Consider the following 26,352-nt stretch of genomic DNA (forward strand, 5'->3'; position numbering starts at 1 on the left):
GCCCAGTGCCACAAATACACCTCAAGTTAGTCCTCCTTACTCCCATGCTGGTCAGCAGAGTCTGCAGAAGAGGTCTTAAGTTCTGTGCAGTGGTGTGCTCTGAACTGGCTGGCCCGGTGCTTCACTCTGCGCTCCTATTGAAAGCCACAGTCAGGGAGAACAGTCTCGTGGTGAAGCTCAGCAGGGAGACCAGGAGGCCCACCACGTTCTGCTCTGCTCAGTGGCAGGCTTCTCGTGTGAGTTTAGTCGCACCCATTGTTCCCTGTGAGCTGAGCAGCCACACAGGAGAGATTCAGATGCTGGCAGCATGTGCCATTGGTGGTGCACATCTCCACATGTCTCGGTGCACATAAAAGTTTATTCTGCACATGGATGGAAACATCAGAGGGAACATCAGTCATGTCGCTTAACGACTCTGGGCCCCAGGGTTGCTCATTTGTAACATGAGAATAATAAACCCTGTCTCATAGGTAGGCAGAGAAGCTAACTTGATTCACGTTGATAAAGTACACTGAGATCCTTGGGCAGAAGGTGTTATAAGAATGAACAGCACACATTGCCTGTGACCTACGTTTGATTTCTGATCTTTCTCTCTGGCCCAGGTGGTGACTCTGGGTTTGTCTACACGGTGCCCCTTACTTGAAATAAGCAAACTGAGCATCCGATTTTGAAATAGGCTATTCTGGGATACAGCGCTATTTCAAGGCAGCTTTTACCCCTCCCACAACAAGGGGTAGAGGAACGCCAAAATAGCGCAGCTGGTATTTTGAAAAATATCTTGAAACACTGGGTGTTTTTCCTAGACGTCGAGTTACTATTTGGCAATACTGAGGTATCCTGAAATAGCTCAGCAATGTGAACATAGCCTTTGTGAATAAGCCTGGGTGTAAGCAGGTAAAGTTTGGAGTGGGTGTTGTCTCCCCACAATATTTTATGGATAACATTAATGAAGGAAACACTGAGTTTGAAACAGTTTATCCCCCATTATTAAAAGTGGACAGATTTAGTCATGAAACTACTCAAGACAGCCTTAGTTTTTAAACATGAGTAAAAAGAATAGTTTACAAATCTGAAAAAAACCTCCAAACAGCGATATTTACCCTGGGTTTCTTGAAATGAATATTTCAGTAGTATCTGCAAGCTGTTAAGTCATCAGTTTGATTCCTGTGACCATATCGAATCAAATGAGTCAGGACTGTCCCATTGTGGATCAAAGCCATGTTTTAATCTGATGTAGAGTACAATAATGAAAATAAGCAGAAGAACAGCAGTGCTTACAACCAAAATCAAAGTTATCAGTTTCATCACTTAGTAAAACAGCTTATACGTGCTTTAGGCGAGCAAATTAAGATATTCAGCAAACTGACAGTCATGATCTTCCTGTGAGCTGACAGTTGGTTTACACTACATGAAGCTGAGAGACCAGTCAATCATGTTTTAAATTTGAGCCGTACACTTAACCACTTCTTGTTGGTTACATATGGATTCATGAGAGTTTCAAGATATTGAATAATTTCGTAGCCTGTCCAAATCTTAAATGGATACTGGACCCTGTAAAATCAAATATCTGAAGGTAAGTATAATGACACAATTCCTTTGCTGAATTTGGATATCTGGGGTCACTTATGTATATTTGCATTTTCTTGAGAACTTTTCTCTTTCTTAGACACTTAGGAATTCTGATTCTGTTCTACTTTTCTGGTGCATTTGCTCCATATGATCAGACTGACTGGAATGAATTATTATTTTCATAAGAGAGTGTCTGTCTATTGCTGAAATGTCTGACCCTTGCAGAGTTAGGGACAGATTGTCTAGGATTGTTTAGGACTTTCTGACCAAGTTCAATCCCAAAGAGGTAATTAAATATTTCTATTTGAACTGCTATGCCACCAATTGCAGCTCTCATTTCAGGAGCTTTTTTTATGCTCTTTGCAAAGTAGCTCTCAGACCCATCTTAGTGGACACAGACAGGATGTCTGGTGAGGCACTTAACAGTTCATATTTAATGCCTTGAAATATAGCATCTTATTTAGTGATATCTTAAATTTCTTTTTTTGCAAACAGTTTCAAGAGTATCTGTTTGGACAGTATTTTCATAGTGTTTTGGGAGTGTCTAATTCACAGCCTGTCAATAACAATGATAATATATAGCCCAGGATTCTTCCTTTTACAGTTTTGATTCTACATTTAATACTAAGACAGCTGCAATAGGGACACCATCATAGCATTGTCTGCAACAGTTGTTGATTCTCATATTTTTGATTCAATATTATATCTTTAATTACTGATATTATCTCCACTGACATACAGAGTACATTGTACAATTCACTGAACTCTCTAAATTCATTCATGTCATCCCCCACAGATTGCAGGCATAAAACAACTTGTTCTGTGCTGAAGAAGTCTGTTTCATCTCCTTTAATAGTATACCACTTTCAAGAACATTCTTAGAAATATCCCTCAGTTTTAACAATCATGATTTCTCCCATCTCATCTTGAACGACTGGACTTGTGAATCTGCCCCAAATCTGTTTCAGCTCCTTTGCTCACATTCTTCCTGCAAACAAAGCTATTGAATAAAATTGCAATCAACCTTTCTATTTATAGGCATATTTTCAGCTTGTTTCTATAATGGCCAGAGGACTCATGGTGCAAATCCATGTTGGGCAAGATAACATTATACTATATAGGGTTTTCATTGGGATCTTCCTGTTTTCTTCTGAGAGTACTGAAAATTTAGCATGTTCCCAACATGCTTTTGTGGTCTTCTGAAAAATAAAAACTGTTTTGTGGTAAGAGGAAGAAGCTTGATGTCTTCTAAATTTGTCCCAAGCCTTTTTCCAATTAGAGAATTCAGACTGTGAAAGCTGCAGCAGGGCTGTTAGTCACAAGTAGTGTGTTCCGAAATGCAGTACAACAAGAGAAACAAATATATTGTTACTAAGCTTCTGAATAAGCGAACCATTGAAAGTCATCAAATGGATAAGCAAAAATGAAACCTTATTTTCCAAAATTATGCACAAGGAAAGCCTCAAGTCATAGCTGAAGAGGTGTCCCAAGAATGCTACTGGTATCAGGCAACTTTGATTTCTATTGCAGGAAGTGATGCAAACAGTTTGGTACTGGAAGCAGCAGTACTTGATCTACTTGTTGTGGTAAGTAACAGAGAGGTAGCCGTGTTAGTCTGTACTCCAACAAAACAAAGCAGCAGAAATCTAGCACTTTAACAAAATGATTTATTTGGCGATGAGCTTTCGTGGGACAGACCCATTTCATCAGATCAATTGCATTTCCAATACAGACTGACGTTTATAAGTGCAGAGGACACAAAAAAAAATTGCAATCAAAACCACAAATCAAACAGGATTAAAGGAAGGGGGTGAGGGGATGTTAATTGTCCTGTCTGAGATAATTACGGGCATCAAAGGAGGGAAGCAGTCCTTGTAATGTGTGAGGTGATTGATGTCTCTCTTCATACCACGTGTTAATGTGTAGAATTTGAATATCTACTCTAACTCAGAAATCTCATGCTTTAATCTGTTGTTAAATTCTTTTTGTTCCAGGACACAAATTCTCAAACCTTTGACAGAAAGGCCCACTCCACTGAAGTGTTCACCGACTGGCTTATGTGTTTTGAATTTCTTGGTGTCTGCTCTGTGTCCATTTATTCTTTGGCAAAGGTTTTGCCCAGTCTGTCCAATGTACATAGTGTCAGGGCATTGTTGGCACATGAAAGCATATATAATGTTGATGGAAGTGCATGAGAATGTGCCTTTGATCTTGTAACTAACGTGGTTAGATCCAGTGATGGTATCCACAGAATAAATATGTGGACAAAGTTGGCAGTGGGATTTGTTGCAAGGAAAAGTTCCGGGATTAGTATTATTGTGGTATAGCCTGTGATTGCTGGTGAGAATCTTTTTCAGGTTAGGAGGTTGTCTATAGGAAAGGCCCAGTGCTTATAGTAGAAATTCTTCATATTGGATCCTAAGTGCTTGACCTTGCATTTAGTACAGTTGAATCTCATCCTGTCACTTCAGTCTTTGAGGTCACCCAGATCTATCTTTTTGTGTAATATTCTGATCCTTCTCTGTATTGACAATGCCTCCTAACTTTGTATCATCAGCAAGTTTCATTAGTGCATTCCTATCTCTTGGGCTAGGATTATGAGTAAAACTCTTGAATACAGTTAGTCCTGGGGTTCTTTGGTGTCTGATTTCCCACCTTTCTTTCAGAAGAGCACAGGCAACTTTGAAATTGTTAGAAGGAGGAAGGAGAAGGGCTGGGCCAATCAAGAGGCTCTGGGAATCCACCCCAGAGAAGTAGCAGCTGGTTGGACCTATCCCACATTTCTGCCTTAGAAAGAGGGGACCAAAGCCCTTATGCACAGAGAGTGATAAAGAGAACAGGTAGCCTTCTTGAGAGGTGCGAAACAGCCAGTCTGGCTGCAGAAAGGATAGAAGCAGAGACTGGTAAGCCTCATGCTGGCACAAAGAACTCCCCTTCATAAAAGGAGAAACTATTTACTGTTCACTGAGGTGTTTTCCAGCCAAGGAGGAAAGAAGCCAGCCTGTAGTGGGAGAGACTTTCAACCTGGCCTTGACTATAAAGAGCCATTAGATGCCCTGGGAGAAAGAGAGAAAGTTTAAGTAGCTGAAACCATCAAAGACCTGTCACAATACTGAGTAGAAGAGAAAAGATTGTGAGTTATCAAGGTACTCTCTCTGCTTCCATAATCATTTAGGCTCTCCACACTGGAGAGTTTTGTAGACAAAACTGGGGTTTTGTTGGCAAAACTCACAGAGCATCTCCACGCAAAATGTGTTTTGTAGACAGAAACTGTCAATGAACAAAGCCATGTAGACACTCCGGAAGGCCCTTTTGTCACCAGAGAGGATCAAAAGATCAATCCACTTTTATGTGTAGATGCCATTGGTGGACAGAAGTTTTCCTGGAACATCTCTTCCGACAGTAACTGCTGTAGACAGATGCTTCTCGTGTAGACATAGCCTTAATGTATACATTATATTCAATAGCAATCTCATTATTTTTTCTACTCTAGTTCCTCTCCCCTGGAAAAAAAAATGTTGGTACATCCCTGATGGGGGGGACTGAGCACAAGCAAGTGCACAGAGCCACAGAAAGCACACGAGTGCACACACACCCATTCACCAGGAGTAATATATCTCGGGTGGGGGGCAGGGTAGAATTTGTATAATTGGGAAATGGAATGTTAGGCCATAGATGTGCTATGAGCTGAGGAGATGACCTGCAATGATAGACTGGAGAATCTTGTTCTTTTCTTTCTTTCTTACACTTAGGGAAAAGGTCTTTTTAAAACATATGAGAAGATATTAATCTTTCTAAGCTATCTGTGGAATTTTGTAGATCATTTTATCCATGCTATAGAATTGCTTTGGGATGCTTCAAAGCACACACAACCGGAGGTCTTTCTTATGTTCTGTAGGTTTTCAGAGTGTCTTGTAAGGAACCGTATGAAATCTCCACTGAACTTCATTGAGTTCGTCCTCAGGTTCTGTAGAACTTTTCTGTAAAGGAATCCAGTCTAAGCAGTGGGATTGCCTCACTCAAAGGATAGCACATTTTGTGAGCCAAACTAAAATCCAGATCTCAGTAGATCTCCTTACCAGGAAGGGGGAGCTAAGAGCCATTGGACCAGGCTATAAACAGAGCCGTGCCATCTGTAGGACAGTTTGGGGCTGTGGCTCTGAGGCGGCTGCCTCAATGCCCTATGGGCAGTCTGACAGCAGGGGTTGTCTGTCCCCCACACGCTGTGGTGATGGGAACCAGAGTGGCCCAGTGGTCTGCTCCACTCTACTCCATTCTACTCCACCCCACCACCCTTTCCTGGCCCCAGGGTGCACCACTTCCCACCACCACACAGCAGCGAGGTGCAGCAGGCTGGGAGGGCAGTGGGGTGCAGTGGAGCAGGTTTCCAGGTGCATGCAGCTCCTGCTGCCACAGTGAGTGAAGGGGGTGTGGAGCAACTCTTGCTACAGCCTGGCTCCCGGTAATCCCTGGCTTGCGTCATGTGGGGCAGAAGGCAAGGGGGCGGAGTAGGGTCGGGAAGGGGTGCAGTGTGAGCAGAGCAGGGATGGGGTTTGGAGAAGAGGTGGAGGGGGCAGGGCAGGGTGGAGCAGAAGTGGGGTGGGACAGGGACTGTAGCTGGGGGGGGGTGCCCTTGGCCCTGTGGCTGGGGCACTGGTGGGGGGGGGTTGTTGTCTCAGATTCTGTGCCAGAGGCATTGGGGGGTGGTTGCCTCAGGCCTTCTGTCCCCCTAGGGATGGCTCTGACTATAAATCCTGGGGAAACTACTTCAAGGTAGGTGGTTCAGTAGCACCCCCAGCACCCTAGTTCCAGCACCTATGCACCAGTCACAGAGAATCGCATTTGAAATGTAAAGTGTTCAGTAGTAATGATATATTGCCCTCTGCTGGTTATACATGATTTTACAGTGCTTTTAGAAAGCTTTGAGGAGCCCTTTGGAACCTTAAAGACTAACAGATTTATTTGGGCTTAAGCTTTCATGGGTCAAAATCGCTTTCACATGCAGATACAGGCTAACACAGCCACCTCTCAGAGATGTTTAAAAAACTTGTGTGAAAGCAGGTAGAACATGGGAAAATCACTTTAAAATTACGGTTGTACAGATTTGATATGTATCAGGGACGTAGCCATGTTAGTCTGTATCTTCAAGAACAACAAGAAGTCCTGTGGCACCTTATAGACTAACAGATATTTTGGAGCATAAGCTTTCATGGGCAAAGACCCAACTCATGCATCTGATGAAGTGGGTCTTTGGCCACAAAAGCTTATGCTCCAAAATATCTGTTTGTCTATAAGGTGCCACAGGACAGATTCGGTATGTTCACAATATAGGAATTATGATCTTGAAGTTCATTTTAATGTAATACAGTGTGAATTCTGAGTAGCTGCTTAAAGTAAGACTGAGCGCTGTGGAAATACAAGGAGGCACATTCCTCTCTGTAAAGCTGAGATGTGTCTCTCTCCTCAGTTAACCCCTCCCACTCACTTGTTCTGTATCTTGGCTTTAAGGCAGCTTTCAGGTCATTTTCTGCCTCCAGTGACCTATGTGTGCACCCAGAACTAAATTTTCTCATTGTGATTTTCAGTGCCATACAATGGTGAGGGGAGTTCTGAAACAGCTTATCATTTTTACCTTTACAGATAAATAGTAAGGTGGATTTTTATGCCTCCATGTAATGTGTTCCAGTTATCCCTCATTCTAAATCTTCTCTGGCTATGTACCTTTGTAGAAGGGTGAATTCAAGGATAAGCAGTCTCTCATCTGCTGTGATGCGAGGCCTATATTGTACGTGCTAGAGTTATTTCTTCATTCGGCTAGCCCATGTGATCTGTTACTGAGCTTCCATGCCAGCATCACACTGTTCCCCACCTTCGTGCAATTGCTTCTGTCTGTCTGTTGATTTTTTTTTCTTCTGAGCTGCTTGCTGTGTATCATCAGCTGCTTCCTAGGACTCGCTGACAATGCTAAGCATGTGTAAAGTCACCTTAGCCCAATTGTTCTTTTAGTTATAGAGGATTCTGGGAGGCATCACAAATAAATCTGGCCCCTTCTTGCTCTGTAGTTAGAATACTTCGTTATCATGTAAAAAATAATCACTGATAAGATGTCGGTGACCCACAGATTAGGGGAGTGGTAGGTAATGAAGACAAAAGGCTACTGATACAGTGTGATCTGCATTGCTTGATAAGATGGGATCAGGCAAACAAGTTGGATTTTAATACCGAACAAGTTGGATTTTAATATGAGCAAATGTCAAGGCATATGCCTAGGAACAAAGAACATAGGCCATATTTACAGGATGTGGGACTGTCTTGGTGGTCACTTGATAAAGGGTAGGAAGTCTTCATGTCACCCTCCTATTTGTGAGTCCATTGATGGCTAACCAGCCTGATTCTGGAGCTGCAGGTCTTATCGTGGAAGAGACTGATGCTGGTAGCTGTTGAAGGGGCGTTGGAAAGGTTTTGCTGCTCTTTTCTCCTTCTCCTCTCCTCTTTCTATAAACCCTGTGACTCTATCTGGGGAAGCAAAGACTCTGAAAAAAGATTTGGGAGTTGCCATTGGAATCAGCTGCATGTGAACGCCCCATGTGACACTGGCCAAAGGGCTAATATGATGCTTGGGTGCATCTCCGAGAACCTTGAGGACTAGCAGAAAGGTTATTCTAGCTCCATATTTGGCACTGAGTTGACCTGGTATACTCTGGCCAGTTCTGGTGTCCACAGCTCAAGAAGGACATGGATAAATTGCCTTGAGAAACATCAAAGGACTAGAAAATATTTTATGATTGTAGACTCAAGGAGCTCAGTCTACAGTGGCACTTCTAGAGTGGGAGGGGGTGGGTACTGAGCTGGGCCCTCATGTCTTACTCCATCTGTCTCATGCTGGGGCTGGGGCTGGGGCTGGAGTCTTGGCTGTGGGGCCACCTGTCAGGGCCCAGGATGTCAGATGACAGCAGAGTCCCTGGTGGCCAGGACCCCTGGGGATGACAGCAAAGCTCAAGGGCCCAGCTGGGATCCCCAGAGGCAGCAGAGTTGGCAGCCTGGATCCCCTGGAGCTGGCAGCTGGTACCCCAGGCTGTAATGAGGCCTCTGGGCATGAGCTGGTGGCTGGAGCCCCAGTGCTGGGTGTAAAATCAGGGGGGTGCTACAGCACCCCCTACACCCCACTTCCTGTGCCCATATCCATCTATCTAGCTTGAGAAAGAAAAGGTTAAGAGGTGATTTGACTTCAGTGTGTAAGAACCCACCTGGGGAACAAATATTTAATAATGCTCTCTTCAGTTTATCAGAAGAGGGTATCACATGGTCCAATGGCTGGAAGTTGAAGCTAGACAAATTTGGACTGGAAATAAGGTTTACATTTCTACCAGTGACAATAATTAACCATTGGAACAATATACCAAGGGTTGTGGTGGACACTTCTTTACGGACAATTTTAAAGAAAGAACTGGATGTTTCTCTAAAAGCTCTGCATTAGGAATTAATCATTCAGTTAATTAATTCTATGGCCTGTGTAGTGAAAGACAACAAACTAGCTGATCACACTGGTCCCATCTGGAAACGATGAATCTACCAATAAACGGACTGCTCTCAGTTCTATGGTTGGGTCTGCGTTTGGGTTACTCCCAGTGCTGTGAAACTAAACTTAACCTAAACTAAAGTGACTAGACTCCAAAACTCTCCCATATATTACACATGTAATAATAAAAGCATAATACAGATTCAGTAAAAACCCTTTGAAAATAGAACTTGCACTACATGCTCCAGATTATCCCTTGTGGAGGTAGACAAAATTAAACTTGACCACGGTAGGGCGCCACTGCACCAGTATTTTGGGAGCAGTACGCAAACAGTTCTCAGGATTTCTACATTTTTTGGCTATATCCCTAATGAGTGAACTGCTGTGTGTAAACAAAACAGAGGTTTCTCTTTTCTCCCTCATTGCTGAAATACTTAGAATGAGTGATACACTTCAAAGTACAGGCAAACATTGCTGCTCCAGGGTGAGATGCTGTTCATTTTTTGTTTTATACAGTAGGCTGACAGACCAAGAGAGAGAAACTTCAGCTCCTTCGAGAGAGAGAGAATTGTCATTTCCTTCCTGCCAAAAGCTTGTGAAGAATAGGTTTGATCGTACGTAGACTGTCTCCATATCAGTGAGGCTGACAGCTGCCTTGGGCTCCAGGGCAAAGTCAGAGGGAGGGCCCAGCTCTGCACTCCAGAAGGGGAGGAAGGGGTGGGGCCTAGGGCATTCAGCCATCAGCACTGCCTGGTCCATGGTGCTGGGCCCCATCCCTGCCCCTCACAGATTTGTACTCCCACCAGCTGCCTTGTCAGTTGGTCAGAACAGCAACACAGCTGACAGGGCAGCTGATGGGAGCAGCAATACAGTGGTGGTGCGAGCGGCCATCAGGGTGGCGCTGGAGAGCAGTGAACAGGCAGCTACTGAGTGACCAGCGGAGTAACAAGGTGCTTTTCTCCCCCTACTCAGGATGGGAGGTGAACCCTACTGATACAACCATAAGCTCTGGATCTGCCCTGACCAAGGGTAGCAAGTGTGAGAGGGGTGCAGAGGAAGGCTGGACATATGAAGGGGACGCTTGGGTTGCTGGACTTAAGAACCTCCTTCTCTCAAGTTGGTCAACATTGCCCAACGGGGGTTCAGACTTTTACTCATGGTTTTGTTTATGAACTCTGCTGGTGGAATTTGCCTAAATGCCAAGTTACTTTCTTTCCTTTTCATTAAAAGTTTCTTTCCTACACTCAGCCTCTGTACTTGCGAGTGGGGAATCATTGCCTCTCAGAGGCACCCAGGGGTGGAGTATGAATTTCCCAGGTTACTGTTGGTGGGTCAAGCTGGTTCCGTGTTGGATGGATGGAGAAGAACCCCTAGAAATGGAACCTGGCCCTGGCTGCTGCTGGCTGTACCTGGCAAAAGGGTTAAACTGCTAATAGCCTTGACCTAATTAATTGATAAACTAACTTAAAACACACCAACATCTAAAGGGGCATGCGTGCACCTGCATACCGGGGATAGCTGTGGACATGCAAAGAAAACAGTGTCTCTTGGGGGGGGCGGGGGGCGTGCCTTGGGACATCTCTGGTCTGCAGTTGCACAGTTATGTCTCATTGAGAGGTTGAGCATTTGCACTGGTGTTCCCTGTATGCAGTACACTGTTTCAGGATCTACCAACAGTTTCAGTTAGTGTAGTTCAAGTGCTTAGGCTAAAAATGTTCAAATCTGTCTGGAGATAGAGCCAAGCACCTAAATCTCTGGGCTGATACCTAAGGAAGTGGCCTAATTTTCAAAGGTGCTTTACACCCAGAGATCCCGCTGTATTTCCAAAAGCTCGAATGTCTAAAATGGCTGGGATAGAAAGGCTTTAAAAACGGGTGTCCTCTGTGTTATTAGTCTCCAGAAGGACCCCGATATGCAGCCCCTTGTCACAGAGCCATTGCACCAAATGTATAAATGGGGATCAGCTAGAAAGTGTACAGTCATTGAGTAATAGGAACAGTGATAAAATGGTGCCAAATCTCACTAGCCAGTAGACACAGCAGTAATTTGGTTCTGAAGGCTCCTGAGGTACCAGTATATTACCTTTGCCTAAGGAAATGTGAAAACCAATCCCATCAGTCTGAACCCCTCTGAATGCAGGTGATATTTGGTGAGCTCCTGGATGCTTCTTTTAGGGATTGTACAGGGGCAGTTCTGCAGTCTGTGCTTCATAGAGGGTCGGTTTATATAGTTACAGTCGTCGCTTGTGGCCTCGGTGTCTATGGATATACCTTAATAATGGTGGAAATGCCAGAGCCAAACCCCTGCCAACTCTGGGGAGGGTGAAATCCAGATCCAAAGTTTGCTATTTTAACTGATCCCTGGTGTTTTCCATTCATCTTTTGTTAATGTTGCTGTAAAAACAGGACATTAAACAACAAAAACAAGTTGTTTGTGAAGGAATTACTGTACTCCTGATGGTTGTTATGTAGTGCGTGTGGTGTTAAATCTTTTATTTTGTTTGTGGCCCAGTGCCTGCATTTGCTGATTGTTTGAGAAATGAGCCAAAAGCCCTGTACTGACTGTGTTTGGTTTTGGAAAATCTTGTCGGGTACATTCTGGTGTTGCAAAGCCAAACCCAGGCTTCGTTCAGATCTGGGAGCTTGGAATCCCCCACAATTCAGGGAATTAGCATAAATATTGCCGTTCTTGGGCCATCTTTCTCCAGGATCCATCTCTCAGTAATTTTGCTTTCCTGGATTTAACACAGAACCTATTGCAAAATATTTTTTTCTCAAGATGGCTCTGGACCAAACCCGTGGCTCTTCAGAGTGAGTGAGTCCAGATCCAGTTCTACAGCTAACTTCAGCTGCTCAGCACCATTTCTAGCTATTTTGCCTTGTTCATTTAAGCCTGTAAGTGAGTTTCCTTAGGCTCTATTATCAATGTGTTAACAGGCAACAAATGTTGGGGCGATGCTTTGTGCTTTCTGTGGGACATGGCCATATGGGGAAATCTGCATCCCCACACTTTACTGCTTATTTCTTTTTTATTGCAGTTGGTGCTCTGTGAAGTCACCCTTCTATACTGCATTATATCTCAGCCCTGAGGACATGTAATAATAAACACTACATCTCAACAGTACAAACATACTGTAGGGATTATTCTTCTATTGGCAGGGGAATGAGCTGCCTGAAGTACTGCTCAGCCTTTCCATAGCTAATGCCCATGCTGCTATGAAGTCAATGGACTTTAACTTCACGGTGGCACATGCCAGAGAAGTGATGGAGCGAGAGAAGAAACCAGCCCTTTTTCAGTTCACAGAACCCCAATTCTTTATTAATCACAGCTTGCTCACAATGACATACAGGAAAATAGCACTAATGAAGAATAGAATATGCAGGCAGCAACCTCCAGGGAGCAGGGACAACTTCAAACTGGCAGCTATTTCAGGGGTCATGTTAGGGTTGGTGATACTGTACGTGGCACAAGAGCTCTGTCTAATTATTCCTGCTGCATCAGCCGTCTTTTTTCGAGATGTCTTTAAAGTAGGTCAGGCTGACTAACACTGAAGAGGACAGGTCAGTTGAGTGTAAGTCAGCAGTGTTTAAAAGAAAAATGCTACAACCAGCTTCCAGGTGGAAGCCTCTTGTACTCTTACATGTGAGCTTCAAATGAATATCAGAGACCATGGCATCTACAGATAAAGCCACTTGATGCTGATTAATTGCTCCATCAATAAATCTTCAACTGCTGAATTAAGCCTATGAGGCAATTAGCATTTTTATGGCTGTTGTGTACCATTTAGGATTTTTCATAGCTAGCTGTTCGTAATATTCAGTTTCTTAACTTTGGCTCAGATTAATATGACTTGCCTTCTTATCAGTAACCCTTATTTAAAAAGGTACATTCATTGCCACTGGTCTGATGAAGGCAGCTAAAACAAACATTGCAAATAACAGGTTAATCTCCAGCACTTTGTAAGCGTAGGTGTAAATGAATGCTGAACGCACAATGTTTAAGAGCTTTTTATCTGGACAGCTTCGTGTGGAGCCACACTACCTGTGATCTAGTTATTGTTTTAACAGAGCTTATTGATTCCAGTGCCTTCTAAGTTATTAGGCAATTATTGTTCTCTAGCACCATGGACCTACTACTGATCTCCTGGGATGGTTAGAGTTAAAATGGCAGGGAATGGAATTAGCTGTGGGCTACTCCAAATGAAAAGACCTTGCAAATTCAACTGAGTGGAAATAGACAACATCAAAAGCCTGTTACAGGACATGTAAGATTATGAAATAACTTGCATAATGCAATACTTGTATTTTTTAACAAAAATGTAAGTATTTACAAAATAAGATCCAAGTTTTGTTAAACATCAAGCAAATCATTCTGCAAAGAGACCATATTGTTTTTATGTTTGTTTTTTGTTTTTGTTTTTTATTGAGTTCTTGACTTTTTTTTAAACCATGTCATACATTTCCCATACTGATATCTCATGATCCATAATAATATAGGCAGGGGAGTTTACTAATGGTGGGGATGTCGGATCCACCATTGCTTTTTTCAGCCAGACAGTTCGACCTGGAGCTCCTTGTTTCTACGGACCTCTGCAGCATGCCTCTCCTGGAAAACATCAAGGAGGGAAAAGTTAAACCTCTTTCTTGATGCACTCTCCAGTTCTAGTAGTCTGTGATTCAATGTATAAAACTAACTGCATTCAAAATGTGTATTAGGTAAATTGAAAAATACTATTTTTTTACCATTTTTTTCTAGTGCAAACATTTGTAATAAAAAAAATATAAAATAAGCACTATACTTGTTCTATTCTTTGCTGAAATTGAAATCAATGTATTTGAAAATGTAGAAAAACACCCAAAATATTTAATAAATTTCATTTGGTACTCTACTTAACAGTGTGGGTAACTGCGATTGTTTTTATAGTGATTAATTTTTTGAGTTAGCTGCTTGAGTTAAAGGTGATTAATTGCAACTCCTTGCTCTGGGTGTACAATTCCTCTGTGCATAGACAGACTCAGTTGCACAACAGCCTTCTGAGGGTGTTGCTCATGAAGGATAAAATTCATCAGATTTACACAAGGCCTATTCACTACTTAAATTCCATTGTGGTCCTATTTTGAGGTCTTAGATGGGATTTAAGGGGGATGTAGACTTTTTGGCATACCTTCTGCATAAGAGGGAATTTCACCCAAAGGGTCCGGTTCTTCTAGGCACTGAATGTGCATAACGTCCTTTGTTTTCTAATATATGGCTCAAAAATTTAAGCTCAGCTTAGGTGAATTGGCTCGAGGTAACTACCTTCTTGCCTGCAGGTTGCTACATCTTTGGGTGTGAGAGGTGGTCATTATTATAAGTTGTCTTACAATAGTATTCAGGAGCTGCAGTTAAGGATCATGTCTCCGTTAGCGTAGCTAGAGGGCTCACAGTATAGATGGGATGACACAACTGGAGGAAAACTAGACCTGTATGAGGGGGATGGGTGGGGGAATGACAACCGGAATGAGCAGGGTTGAGCAGCAAAGCAGACATTGCAGGTCATCACTTACCCTAACCAGCACCAGCAGGAGAAACAGATGGGCATCATTTCAGAGGTAGCTTCTAAGGTTAAGTTGACAGGTTTGTTTACACTTGTGTGAAGATGCCCCAGTACTTGGGGGGTGAGGGTGGCATGTGAGGAAGCACGGAATAATTGAGGGAGAGGTGGACAAGCAAGCAATAGAGGTTGCCATGACTGGCAGAGAAAATGTTAGGATCAATAATCTAACAAGGTAGGATGCAGACAATGAACTTTTGGAAGAGTTTTAATAAAAAGGGAACAACTGAAATTTAGGGCTACATTCCGACTGCCCTATGCAGATGTATTGTGAGGAAAAGGACTTGGGAACCCTTGCTTAGGGCACTTGGGCAGCATGCAGGCAGAATGTTGCATGATGACATGGCCTGTCAATAAGGATAGCACAGCTACACTACTCAAGAATCAGACCAACCCCACATGGACATGAATCAGACCTGCATAGTGAGCTTTTGCAAACCCTGGGCAGCCTTGTTGGAAACAAGATACCAATCATAAATGCAGTCCATAAATAGCTTGCAACTTTCACAGTCAAAAGGCAAGGAGAGACCTAATGGTATTCTCAAAGATGGTCACAACAAAGTGTGATCTCATCCGAAGGAGTTGCTGACAGACCGAAGCAGTCATCTGGATGTATCAGGCTTCATGTTAGCGAAAACCTTTCAACCACAGAGTTTCTTGTGGCTATGGTTCTCTGTCCTATGGCTGGGACAATAACATATCTTCCCTCCACTTAGAATTAAGTCTTTGTACTAAACTAAAAGCTGCTGCAGAGGACCAGAGACCCAGCCATCTCCTCTGCAGTCTATGTTTTAGTTTCTATACCTTTCAGAGACCACCATTACACCTGAGCAGTAACCCAGTACACAACCCCTCTGGGTTCAGAAGGGACATGGGAGTTGAGAGCCCCCACTCACAACTGCTACTGTTACTGTGTTAATGCCTGTCCTGTCCAGAAGAGCTGGAGATTCAGCTATACCACTCTGAAGGAGACCAAGAGGCTTCACAGCTGGCATAGGCATGCAATACACTTATGATGCAATCAGTGAGTGCACCAGAGCTCCCAGAAAGGGCAATCTGAGTATTCCAAAGATGAAGCTGAGGGATGGCCAGCGCTGGAGATTAGGCAGATAACCATCTTCAAGGTTCACTGTTAAGCCTTTCTGTTAATTGCTGGCCAGTTTGTCTGTCCTTGGTCACCACCTCATTTCAGGGGCTTTTACATTGCATTTCTAATTAGGGTAATAACCATTAATGGCTGTAATATAAAGGCTGACCTACTTAATTTTAGATTCAGTGGAGCCACTATAAATTCAAATGGCCATGTTAACATTGGCCTGTACTTAGAAATGAGAGCTGTGGAATGAATTTGGGATGCTTCCATCCAGATTATTTACAAAGTTATATTGTTTCTGACTGCTGGGCACATTTCTGGGGCTTTTTTTTCTTGCTGTCCTTTAATACAAAGTAATTATAAGACTTCAATTTCATTCATGTATTTAGCTCTGAGGACATAATCAGAGAACTCAGTGACAAACACAAACTGACAACAGCAAGACAGACCGACCCATGGCCAACTGACTGCAACTGAGGGAGCCTCCGGTGAACTTCCCATGTGAGAGCTGCTGTGTTCCTTTATGGGGACTGATCCAAAGCCCATAACAGTCAATGTTTGGAAGGTGAGATTTTCATAGGTGGCCTTTAATTTGGTGTGGCAAATTTTAGATGTCTAGGGCAGGCCTACTTCCAGGGGCTGATCACTTGCAGTTTCCACTGACTTTGGCATCCACAAATGGCACCCGATGACAGGAGCCTTTTGACATATAAAAATTGGGGCACTGACAAATCCAGCCCAGGCTGGAAGATTTTACCCCGACTGTTTTATTTTTGCCCCCTCTGACAGAGTCATGGTTGGCTTTTTCAGTACTTGTTGATTCATTTTTTAAATTTCACAGTTCTTAATTTTTGGTCTAGACACTTTTCCCATTTGGACTTCACCCCCAGAGCAGAGGGGACAGTCTCTGCTCAGAAGCAATCCTCAATTACATGCCATCTAATTGTTTATTGGAGTGTGTGTGTGTGTGTGTGGCGGGAGGAATATGATAGAAAGGGGCTCCATGTTTGTTCCCAACCATTCAGCTGCTCCTTTTGCCCTCAATGACAAACTAACAGTCTCTCCCTTGAGTTGGTGGATTTTAGGATACGTAGGGTAAGCACAGTTCTGGGTCTCCTAGGAACATGGTTGAAACAGCCTGCTACAGCCTTCTTTACGGTCTTTCACAGGATGCTGCCCTCTCTTGTCCAGCTCTGCTTTTTGAGTTGATATCGTTGATGCTACTGTCTACAGTTAACAAGGTGAGATTGCATCAGATGAATACAAGATGGAGAAAAACGTAGCTCTAAAATGGGCATCCTTCTTCATCAATGAAATTGAGAAGTATATACTCTTGTCTACCAACATATTAGATGCTTCCAAGTAACATCTTGTGTTGCATCCCCATTGAGAAAATTTATCATTCTTTGCAGAACAAGTTAAAAGAACAATATCACATCTGGTTCCTTGTCCTGTACTTTCACTTCTCTGATTGGAATGGTTGGATTCTGAATGCTACGCTCAACCTCAAGGAGGCTGTGAGTTCATGTGCTCCTCAAAAGAAGGCCCACTGGCTATATAGCGAAGGTGTCTACAAATAGATGTAATCTCTATCAATTAGGAAAATGACTGCTGCACAATCCGTTATAAATATGAGACAAAAGTCTTATTCCACTTTGTATATAAATCCCACTAAGCAGCTAAAAATTAAACCCAAATGACTTTTCTTTGGCTTCCCCTCCTTCCCACCTACTTTTGCTCTCGGGGCTTTTGATTTAAAAAACACGGACTCTGCCCATAAGGGTAAAGATGCAGTTCTCATCCAGAAAGGGGAACAAATAAACCAGCCTGAGAGCATTACAGATTTGAGTATAATAGAAAACTGGCTGCAATGGTTTGAGAAAGAGGCCAAGATTTTTCAGAAGTGGATCGTGCTTCTGAGTGCTTAGCTTGTTTTCTTAATGGGACATGGTTTGCCTGAGTACTCATCCTCTGAAGATCAACTCTCTTTTACTGTGCTCCAAGTTACCTTAAATCATAGTCCATTTTGATATTATGACCAAGGGTTTCTCACCTCAGGCTGTGGTGTGGAGTCATGACCTATTTACCTTTTCTTGAAGACGTTCAATTAGAGCGGCTAAATTAGCTTCGCGGTTTTCTTTGATCTGTTCCATTTTCAGTATCAGCTTTTCCTCTGCCATTTTGCTGAAGTTATTATTCTCCTCCAAAGCCTTCTGAAGGACTTCTCGCTCATGTTCTCTCTTTTCAGCCAGATGTTTCAGCACCTGGGCCTCCTGGAACTGAGGAAAAAAAGACATCCTGCTGAGGCAATAGTCTAGAGAATGTCAGAAGACAGCGCATAAGATAGCCTAAGTAAATAAGTAACACTAATAAGCAAGTCTTTGATTAGAAAGGGCAAGCACATGGGGTCTGGATTTTTGTGTGATATGCCATTTTGTTTTTTCTTGCAAAGCATGGTAAAACTGAGATAAGAAAAGTATGTAGTAGGTAATATGTTTATTAATAGTAACACTATGGCCAGATTTTGACATTCTGAGGCCCTAAGCAATGTCAAATATAAGAGGCCCCATGCCATAAAAATGAATTGATAATTTTTGTAGAAAGGACATTGAACACAAAGGCTTTATAGTCTCGTAGGAAAACGAGAAAGGAGATTTTTATATATATATATAAAAAATATCACAATGAATAAGAAAAAAAATTTTCATATGAAGAAATATTTGATATTTTAGGGACATATAGGCTGTGTCTACACTGCAAAAATAACTTTGAAGTTGCTTACTTCGAAGTACAATTTTGAAGTAAGCAACTTTGAAGCAGAGCATCTACACACACCCCACTTCGAAGTTAAACTTTGAAGCAGGGCACTACTCCATTCCTAGGAATGGAGTAAGGACTTTGAAGTTGGGCTCCCTACTAACTTCGAAGTAAGGGAAGATGTGTGTAGACTCTCTTCTGGCTACTTTGATGTAGTGCCTAAATTCGAAGTTAACTTCGGCGTTAGTTCCTAGTGTGGACACACCCAAAGTGTTTATCCAGGCGATATATAACATACGTACACACGTTTATTCCAGTTTAGATGTGTGTTATGAAACTAGGAATTATTGGGATTTTTCTTTTGCCAGATTGTAAAAATACTGTGAATGTTCCCAAACCTGGTGGGGGAAAGCCAACACACATTTATCTTCCTCAAGATCCGCTTAACCCAAATTCATCAGATTATCACCCGCAGACTCAATCATGAGACATGTAGATAGTGTATGACGTAAATAAGGAGACATCTGAGGGAGAGTGTTTGAGAATTCTGGATTAGTAAGGCTACCGCATGATACTGTCTGTACCTACCTTAAATACTTCAGGGGGAAGAGATGCCGTTTTTGTATGCACGATCATTTTATTTCAAAAGTATAGGGGATTTCATGTCTAAAATATGCACTGTTTTACAACTGGGCTTTGGAAACCAGAGCTGTCATTTTTTGTTTTCCTCATGCTGTCTTTAAAATACACTTTGAACTGGTTCCATGTATGCTGTCAGGCTAAAATTCCCTTAAGAGGAATATAGAAGCTGAGTTCTGATTTGGCTCCATTTTGTTTCTGTAAACAGGAAAAAGGGTAGTTTCCAAACAAGTGGTATAAAAAGATTTTTTTTAATTGAAAGCTTAAGTTCTGCAAAGAAAATTAAATCCATAAAGGATCTTACATGTACACAATCTGCATTCCGTATCCTATTACACTTATTTATGAGTTCACGTACAGTCTTTGCTATTGGTTTAGCATTCCACTTAAAACATTGAAGTTTGCTTAAAACAAAATTAACCCACTAATCTTCTGATGCAAGCCAATGAAGTTGCAATTTTGAGACTGTTCCAGGAGCAACTCAAGTTCAAAGTAAACATATTTAAGGGGGTGGTACAGGGTCCATGTATCTCCTGGGCCTCAGTCCTCTGCTCAGGCCACAGACCTGCAGCATGGGGCCCAGTGGCCCCTGTGGAGGTCCAGGCTTTGGTCCTGAGGCTCAAAGGGCAGCAGGTCAGAGCCCCCTGGTATGATGGAGTTTTGTACCCAGACCCCTCAGCCTGTGGCTGAGTCTTCAGGTTAGCTGCAGGAGCTGCTCATGGCCCCTGCTGTTTCTGGTGTTACTATTAGTTGTCTCCACCACTCTCTAACTCCCTCCTTGTTTCTTTGTTTGTCCACAGTCCTCTCCAACCTTCTTCTTCCCCCTCAATCCCAACGCTATTGCGGGGGGATGCTTTTAAAAGTCAGCCTCAAGTAGGACCAGCTGGGCCTAATTGATTTAGGGCAGCCCTTTCCTCTGCTGCTCCCACTCTACCTCATTGCCAGGTCTGCTGCTGCTTTTTAAAGCTGCTTTTCCCCCTTGTGAATTGCTCCACTGGCCTCACCCTCTCACAGGGGCTATTTGGAAATGATGTGCCTCACTGTGGTCCGTTCTATCAAATGAATCAGAGGGAGGAAGATGGGAGAAGGGAGGTAAGGGATTAAATGTGGTAGTGGCCCAGTATGTGCAGGTTTCAGTGGTTACCCCTGATTTTTGTGAAACGCATTAGAATCATGGAGTTTAAGGCCGGAAGAGATCACCAGGACATCTAGTTTCACCTCAAGTTTATCATAGGGCACCAACACCAAACAGCATTTCCACACTAAATCCAACAATAAAATTGAACCAAAATATTACAGGCCACATTTGAGGGGAGTTTCCACAAATAAAGACAAATTGCGGTAATGAATGCTATTTCCTTTAATCTTCCCTGTAGTCGCTGAAGTGAAAGCACTGAAATTGTCTCATATGAGATAAAGAGTGCTGTAATGAGCAGAAACCTGCACAGATATAAAATCGATATCCTCATCTGCACATGCAGAAATGTTCTGTGGCTACCTGTGGACATAAAGCACCTATCTGCAAATTTGCAGGGCTCTGTATCAATGGTCCTGCTAATCTTCTCCATCCATGTTCAGATTTTTTTCCATCTATGCGTGGAATAATTTTTTATGTGCATTAAGGCACGTGCAAAGGTGCACTACTAGTACAACCGAAACCTAGCTGCGGCAGCTCTGCTAATCAGCTGCACAACATCTGAATCTCTGCTGAGCCACAGTACAAGCACTCAGCTTTCAGGAGACACTGTTCTGGACACAAAACTTGTATCCACATCCACATCCTTATCCATAAAAATGAGCCACAGATATCCACATCTGCGAATGCAGATACCCACCGATGTAAAGTGGACATCTGTGGATTTGCAGGGCTTCAGTAATCAGATTAAGAAGAAATTTCTGAGAACAGAGATGAGTTACACACAGAACAAAGGTAGCTGACAAGAGAAATAAAGTGGATTCCAAAAAATGCGGACTCTTCACAAACTGCAGTAAGGCAAGGAGATAAGAAATGTTCAGATTTAAAAAGGAACAAACAGCCTCTTTTAGATTGAAGAGGAAACCTACAATGATGAACTTCTGCCATGTGTGGGATATATGCCTTCATCTCTGGCATGGTTTCATGGAAGTGCCTAAAGCAAAGGTGCTCAAACCCGGTACCTCAGACCACTTGCTGGTGGCTCCTGATGAGTAGGCTGGGTACATAGTCAGTACTCCTTGTTTTGTCTTGCTAAATTAGGTGCTGACAGCTAACATGATATTAAATGTTTTCTAAATATTAATTTGCTTGTAACCATTGTTGAGGCCACAAACATTTTGTGGAGTTGCAGATGAAACAGAAATTGGTCTGGGCATAATCAGGAGGGAAAATGATCCACCTGTCTTGACCAGGGGTGAAGTTAACTTGTGAGGCAGAGACTCCATTAAAATTTGGCCCACACTGTGAGGTAGTTTGAACACTCCTTGATTAAAGGACCAGTACGTACCTTTCATATAAGACATGAACTCTGATTACTGTTTCTAAAGGAAAAAAAAACACACTATGGATGCTGTTATAAATGAAGAGTAAATAATTTGAGAGAGAAAATCTTCACTAGGATTAAACACTTATGAGCACTCATAACCAAATATATACCATTATTTATTAATTCAGTCAAACAGTTCCCCTGAAATAAAACAGCAGCTACTTTGAGATCTCCAGGGCTCATTTAGAAGATATGTTTAAAAATTGGCTTTTGCACTTTAGTACTGGGTAAAGTTTCCAGAATAAGTCTCATTTGTTTTCAATGGCACTTGTGCATCTCAGGCACTTAGGTGTTTTTGAAAATGCTACCCATTTCTCAGGCTGTGTTATGAATTCACAACCCCCCCACACGGTCATGTGTGCCGCAAGTGGGCTGTGCTGAGGTACATCCTCATGTTTGTTCTCTCCGTGGTGCCTGTTAATTTCATTGGGTGATCCGTGGTTCTTATGTGAAGAGGTAAATAAGACTTCCTTATTCACTGTCTCCACATCATTCCTGATTTTGTAGACTTCTAACATAGCAGCCCTCAGTTGTCTCTTTTCCAAGGTGGCAAGTCCAAATTTTTCTACTCTTTCATCAGGAAACTCTTCCCTACCCCTCTTCAGTGCTGTTGCCCTTCTCTATGGTTGTTCCGGTCTTAACATAACTTTTTTTCAAATGGGGTGACCAGAACTGTACTCAGTATTCACGGTGTGGAAATACTGTAGATTTATCTAGTGGCATTGTAATATTCCCTTTTTTTAATTATCTCTTCATTTCCTAGTTGATGCTAATATTCTGTTAGCCTTTTGACTTACGGTATTATTTTGCCTTACACCATCTGCTCACAACTGTATAATCCACCTTACCACAAATCCTTCAACTCATACTGAAATTCACATGTGCTGAAAAAGAGACCAGTGCTGCAAAATTGTGTGACCTTCATTTCTTTTTTTAGCAGCTGTTTGTAAAACACAACTACAATCCCAGTTTTCAAAGGGCGCTTTAATAGCGTTCCAAATCTCACATACGGATGCTTAGATAGACTGGGAGGCAACTAAATGCCCATTTTGAAGGTCAAAAATGCATGCAGAGTTTCCAAACGCAGGCTACGGAAGTGTGTCCTTTTAAGATATTCCAGGTGAAAGTTGGGGTGTGCTGTGAGGAAGTGACTCATCACTCAGTGGATCGATGGAAGAGATAGGAGTGGAATCCATGGGTGAAATCCTTGCTCTATTGAAGTCAAAGGAAAAAAAGAACCCCATTGATGTAAGTGGCCTTTTCCCCATCTTTGGTTTCCTGAGGCCTAGTCCAGTGCCTGCCCCAGAAGTGTGCACTCTTTCTGGTGTCTCTGTCTTCTAGTCTGTAGTGCTAAACTGTGTCATTTTTTTGCAGTGTGGAGAAATTTTCAGAGGTGCCCCTGGTCGCTGCTGCAGTAGCACTGGCTTGTCTGGGGAAAAGCATCCTCTTCATTCAAAGGCATGTTTGGTATGCCTCATGTAGGTTCTAGGGAGCGCTGAGGCAGCAGGGTTCCATATATGGCAGCATCAGGCCCTTCAACCCCTGACCTGCATGGGGCAGATCAAAAGTGCCTTTGACTCAAGAGATGCTGCAGTGTTTCCCCAGAGCAGCTTGGGCTGGTGCGGTGTGGCTGTGGCTACCTAGGGCTGCTGTGGAGGGGTAATAGGGGATTCTCCAGATGAGGAGGCTTATAGCCCTGTCTGAGGGAGGGGGTGAGGAATGGGAGCCAGCTGCTACCCAGGATGTATTGGTCCATTGTGGGCTTTCATACTGACGTGTTAATGATGTGGGCCTGACTGTCCCCTAACTTTGCTCATCTGTTTTAATGGGACTAACACAATGGGCCTCTGTACATGGAGAAACATCTTTTAAAATTAGCCAGCCTTGTAGTTGAGACATTTGTTGTTTTTGTAAACTCAATATGCTGTCAAATGTCAATAGCACCAATCAGAGCCTGATTCAAATTCCAAACATTCATGGGGCTCCGTCCCCCTGCTCTGAATGCTAGAGGAGAATAGACACCATGACCCCATATAACTCACTGCCTATGCATACATATGATTGTGTTCGCAAGGCTGCACAGCCGCAAAGATAGTCCATGCACTGAAATTCTGGCCCTATAAATTGTGAACATCTGTATCTGAACAAAAAAGCAGTCAAGTGGCACTTTAAAGACTAACAGAATAATTTATTAGGTGAGCTTTTGTGGGACAGACCCACTTCTTCAGACCATAACCATGGTCTGGCTATGGTCTGAAGAAGCGGGTCTGTCCCATGAAAGCTCATCTAATAAATTATTTTGTTCGTCTTTAAAGTGCTACTTGACTGCTTTTTTGTTTTGATAGTATATAGACTAACACGGCTCCTTCTCTGTTACTATCTGTATCTGACTGACTCAGAATGAAGCTTGTTTCTTCCTTAGCTATTTTAAACAATACAAAACCTCTTACTATTTTCCCCTTTCAATCTGTACTAGTGAGTGAGTGTGAAAGGAGCTGGGTTTGCCACCCAGAGGACAGGAGTTCTCTGCTCACAGTCACACGGCATTGGTAATGGCCATGCAAATTTCTCTAACCCCACCAACTCAACCCAGCTTAATCCTGGAGCGATTATTTCTAGTGCTGAGAGCATGGGTCAGTCTGCAGGCCCATTCACTCCTTTCCTCTCTCCTAAAAGATGGTGATGGAGGCAAAACAATTAGTGCTGCTAGCAGGTAGTTTTTACAGTGGAGACAGCTTTTTTTTGGGAACAATTTTGAGACAATCAACATTTCATGGAGGTCACCAACCAGCTGTCTGATGCTACCAACATTAATCATGATCGAACCAACAAACTAAATATCAACGTCTCCAATTGTTTTGCCATGACATGTTGACTTAGCCAACTTCTTCATTCAATACCACATTTACTGAAGAAAATTACGGATATTCCCTGGTAGCCTAAGTAAATGGTAAGTAGCTCTTAGCATTAATTTAATGTAAAAGAGCAATATCACACTGAGAGGAGGGAATTCAGTATATGCTAAAGCTGAGATTTTCAGATCTAAGGGATTTAGATGTCTATTTTTTACTAGAAATTGCAAGAATTGGGCATTCAGTTCTCATCCTTAAATGTGAACTGATTTAATAGCAGTTAATAGGACTTTGTAGTGCATAAGGGGTTATCTGCATGCATCCCATTGTAAGATGAAGGCCTAGAGTAGTTACTGCAGTCAGTGACAACTCTTCATAGCGGACTGGCATTGCCTAAGACCTTTGGGTGGGACAATTATAGTCTGAAAAGACGTGTCGTAAAGTGCCAAGGAGTTTGACAAATTCAAATGCTATAAGACACAATTGTGCTTGGGATTATCTGATTTCCCAATGAAATGCGAGGAGAGAATTTTTCAGTAAAGATCCGCTTTCTCCTCAGTTTGAACTTTATATATGTACAGAAGGAGGGATTTGTCTTCCCAGGGCATGCAATGTTTAGGAGTATATAGGACAGAACTACCAGCATTGTCATCAAAACCATAAAGCCAATGGACTTACACATTGCTTTTGATCTCTCATGGCCAAGTGACCTATTCCGAATGAAGAACCCATGTCCAGTGTATTGCTAGTTTGAAAAAGTAACCCATTTCCACACCTCTTGCAGTAGAAGTTTTCCATCTTGTTGTCTGATTCCTTTTACAAGCCAAGATGTCAGTGTTTGGTGCTGATGGTGACTGGAGGGAACCAAAAATGTCCTCAGTGTGAGTACATCACATGGCATGAGTACACCACAGCTGCCACTTTAAACAAAAGAAAGCTAAGAAAAGAAAACTAGCTAGGTGAAGGAAAAAAGTGGCAAACACTGAGACTGTCAATGTGCTCTCTGTTCCCTTACAAAGTTTTAGAAAGGTCAGTAGGGAGAGCAGTGGGAAGTGGAAAACAAGTGTACCTTCTCATTCCTTAGAACTCTCTGGGAAAGGGAATATTTCAGGCCTCCATGTTGTGTGCACAGTTAATTAGCTAAGGTGTCTTGTTATGTTCTCATTGTCTCTCTTTGTGGATGAGGTGCAAATCAATTGTTCATTATTTTCCAAGCTCTTGGCATCCCTGTTGTTTAACAAATTCAGTAGACAGCTCCCCCCCTTCTGCATTTTTGTAATCAGAAGTGATTTCTAAATAGATGTTTTAGCATTAATTCCACAGAAATAATTTAATAATGAAAGTCACGCTGTCAGGCTTCATGTAGTGTTAGCCACAATGAACTGATAGCTGGAGACCTGAGCTCAGGAATAACCTTGGGACTCCTACTTCTTGACTCATGCGTTCCTAGATTTTCAAGCTACAAGGGACCTATATGATAATCCAGTTTCACCTCCTGTTCAACACGGGCTTCTGAATTTCACCAGTGATTGCTATATCAAGACCATAACTTGGGTACCCACACATGCTGCTGACTCATCTTCATTTTAATGAAGTATTTCCTGTCAAGGCCCCAAACAGGATGGAAGATGCCATTTCAAAGGGCAAAATGGCACCTCCATTACAGCATAACTTCTCATGCACCAGGCATGTGACTTCATGCTACATGGAGGATGCTGTTTTGCTCCTAAAACTGACATCCTCTACATAGCGTGACCTCATACATATGATGCATGCAAGGTCATTGTGTGAGGAGGATTCCATTTTGC

The 26,352-nt window shown here is 42.6% G+C and overlaps 1 protein-coding gene across 1 annotated transcript in view; it reads right to left on the reverse strand.

Annotated features, from left to right (window-relative positions):
• Nucleotides 1-13,589: 13,589 nt before the first annotated feature.
• STMN2 (stathmin 2) overlaps nt 13,590-26,352 on the reverse strand; it is a 57,220-nt gene continuing 44,457 nt past the window's right edge. The window contains exons 4-5 of the mRNA XM_074985723.1: nt 17,862-18,053; nt 13,590-13,693 (exon numbers count right to left, since the gene is read on the reverse strand). Coding sequence (XP_074841824.1) covers nt 13,634-13,693; nt 17,862-18,053 — 252 coding nt within the window. The 3' untranslated portion in view covers nt 13,590-13,633. The remainder of the gene's footprint in view (nt 13,694-17,861; nt 18,054-26,352) is intronic.

The sequence above is a fragment of the Carettochelys insculpta genome, chromosome 2 (genome assembly GCF_033958435.1).
Source record: "Carettochelys insculpta isolate YL-2023 chromosome 2, ASM3395843v1, whole genome shotgun sequence".
Lineage (NCBI taxonomy): Eukaryota > Metazoa > Chordata > Testudines > Carettochelyidae > Carettochelys > Carettochelys insculpta.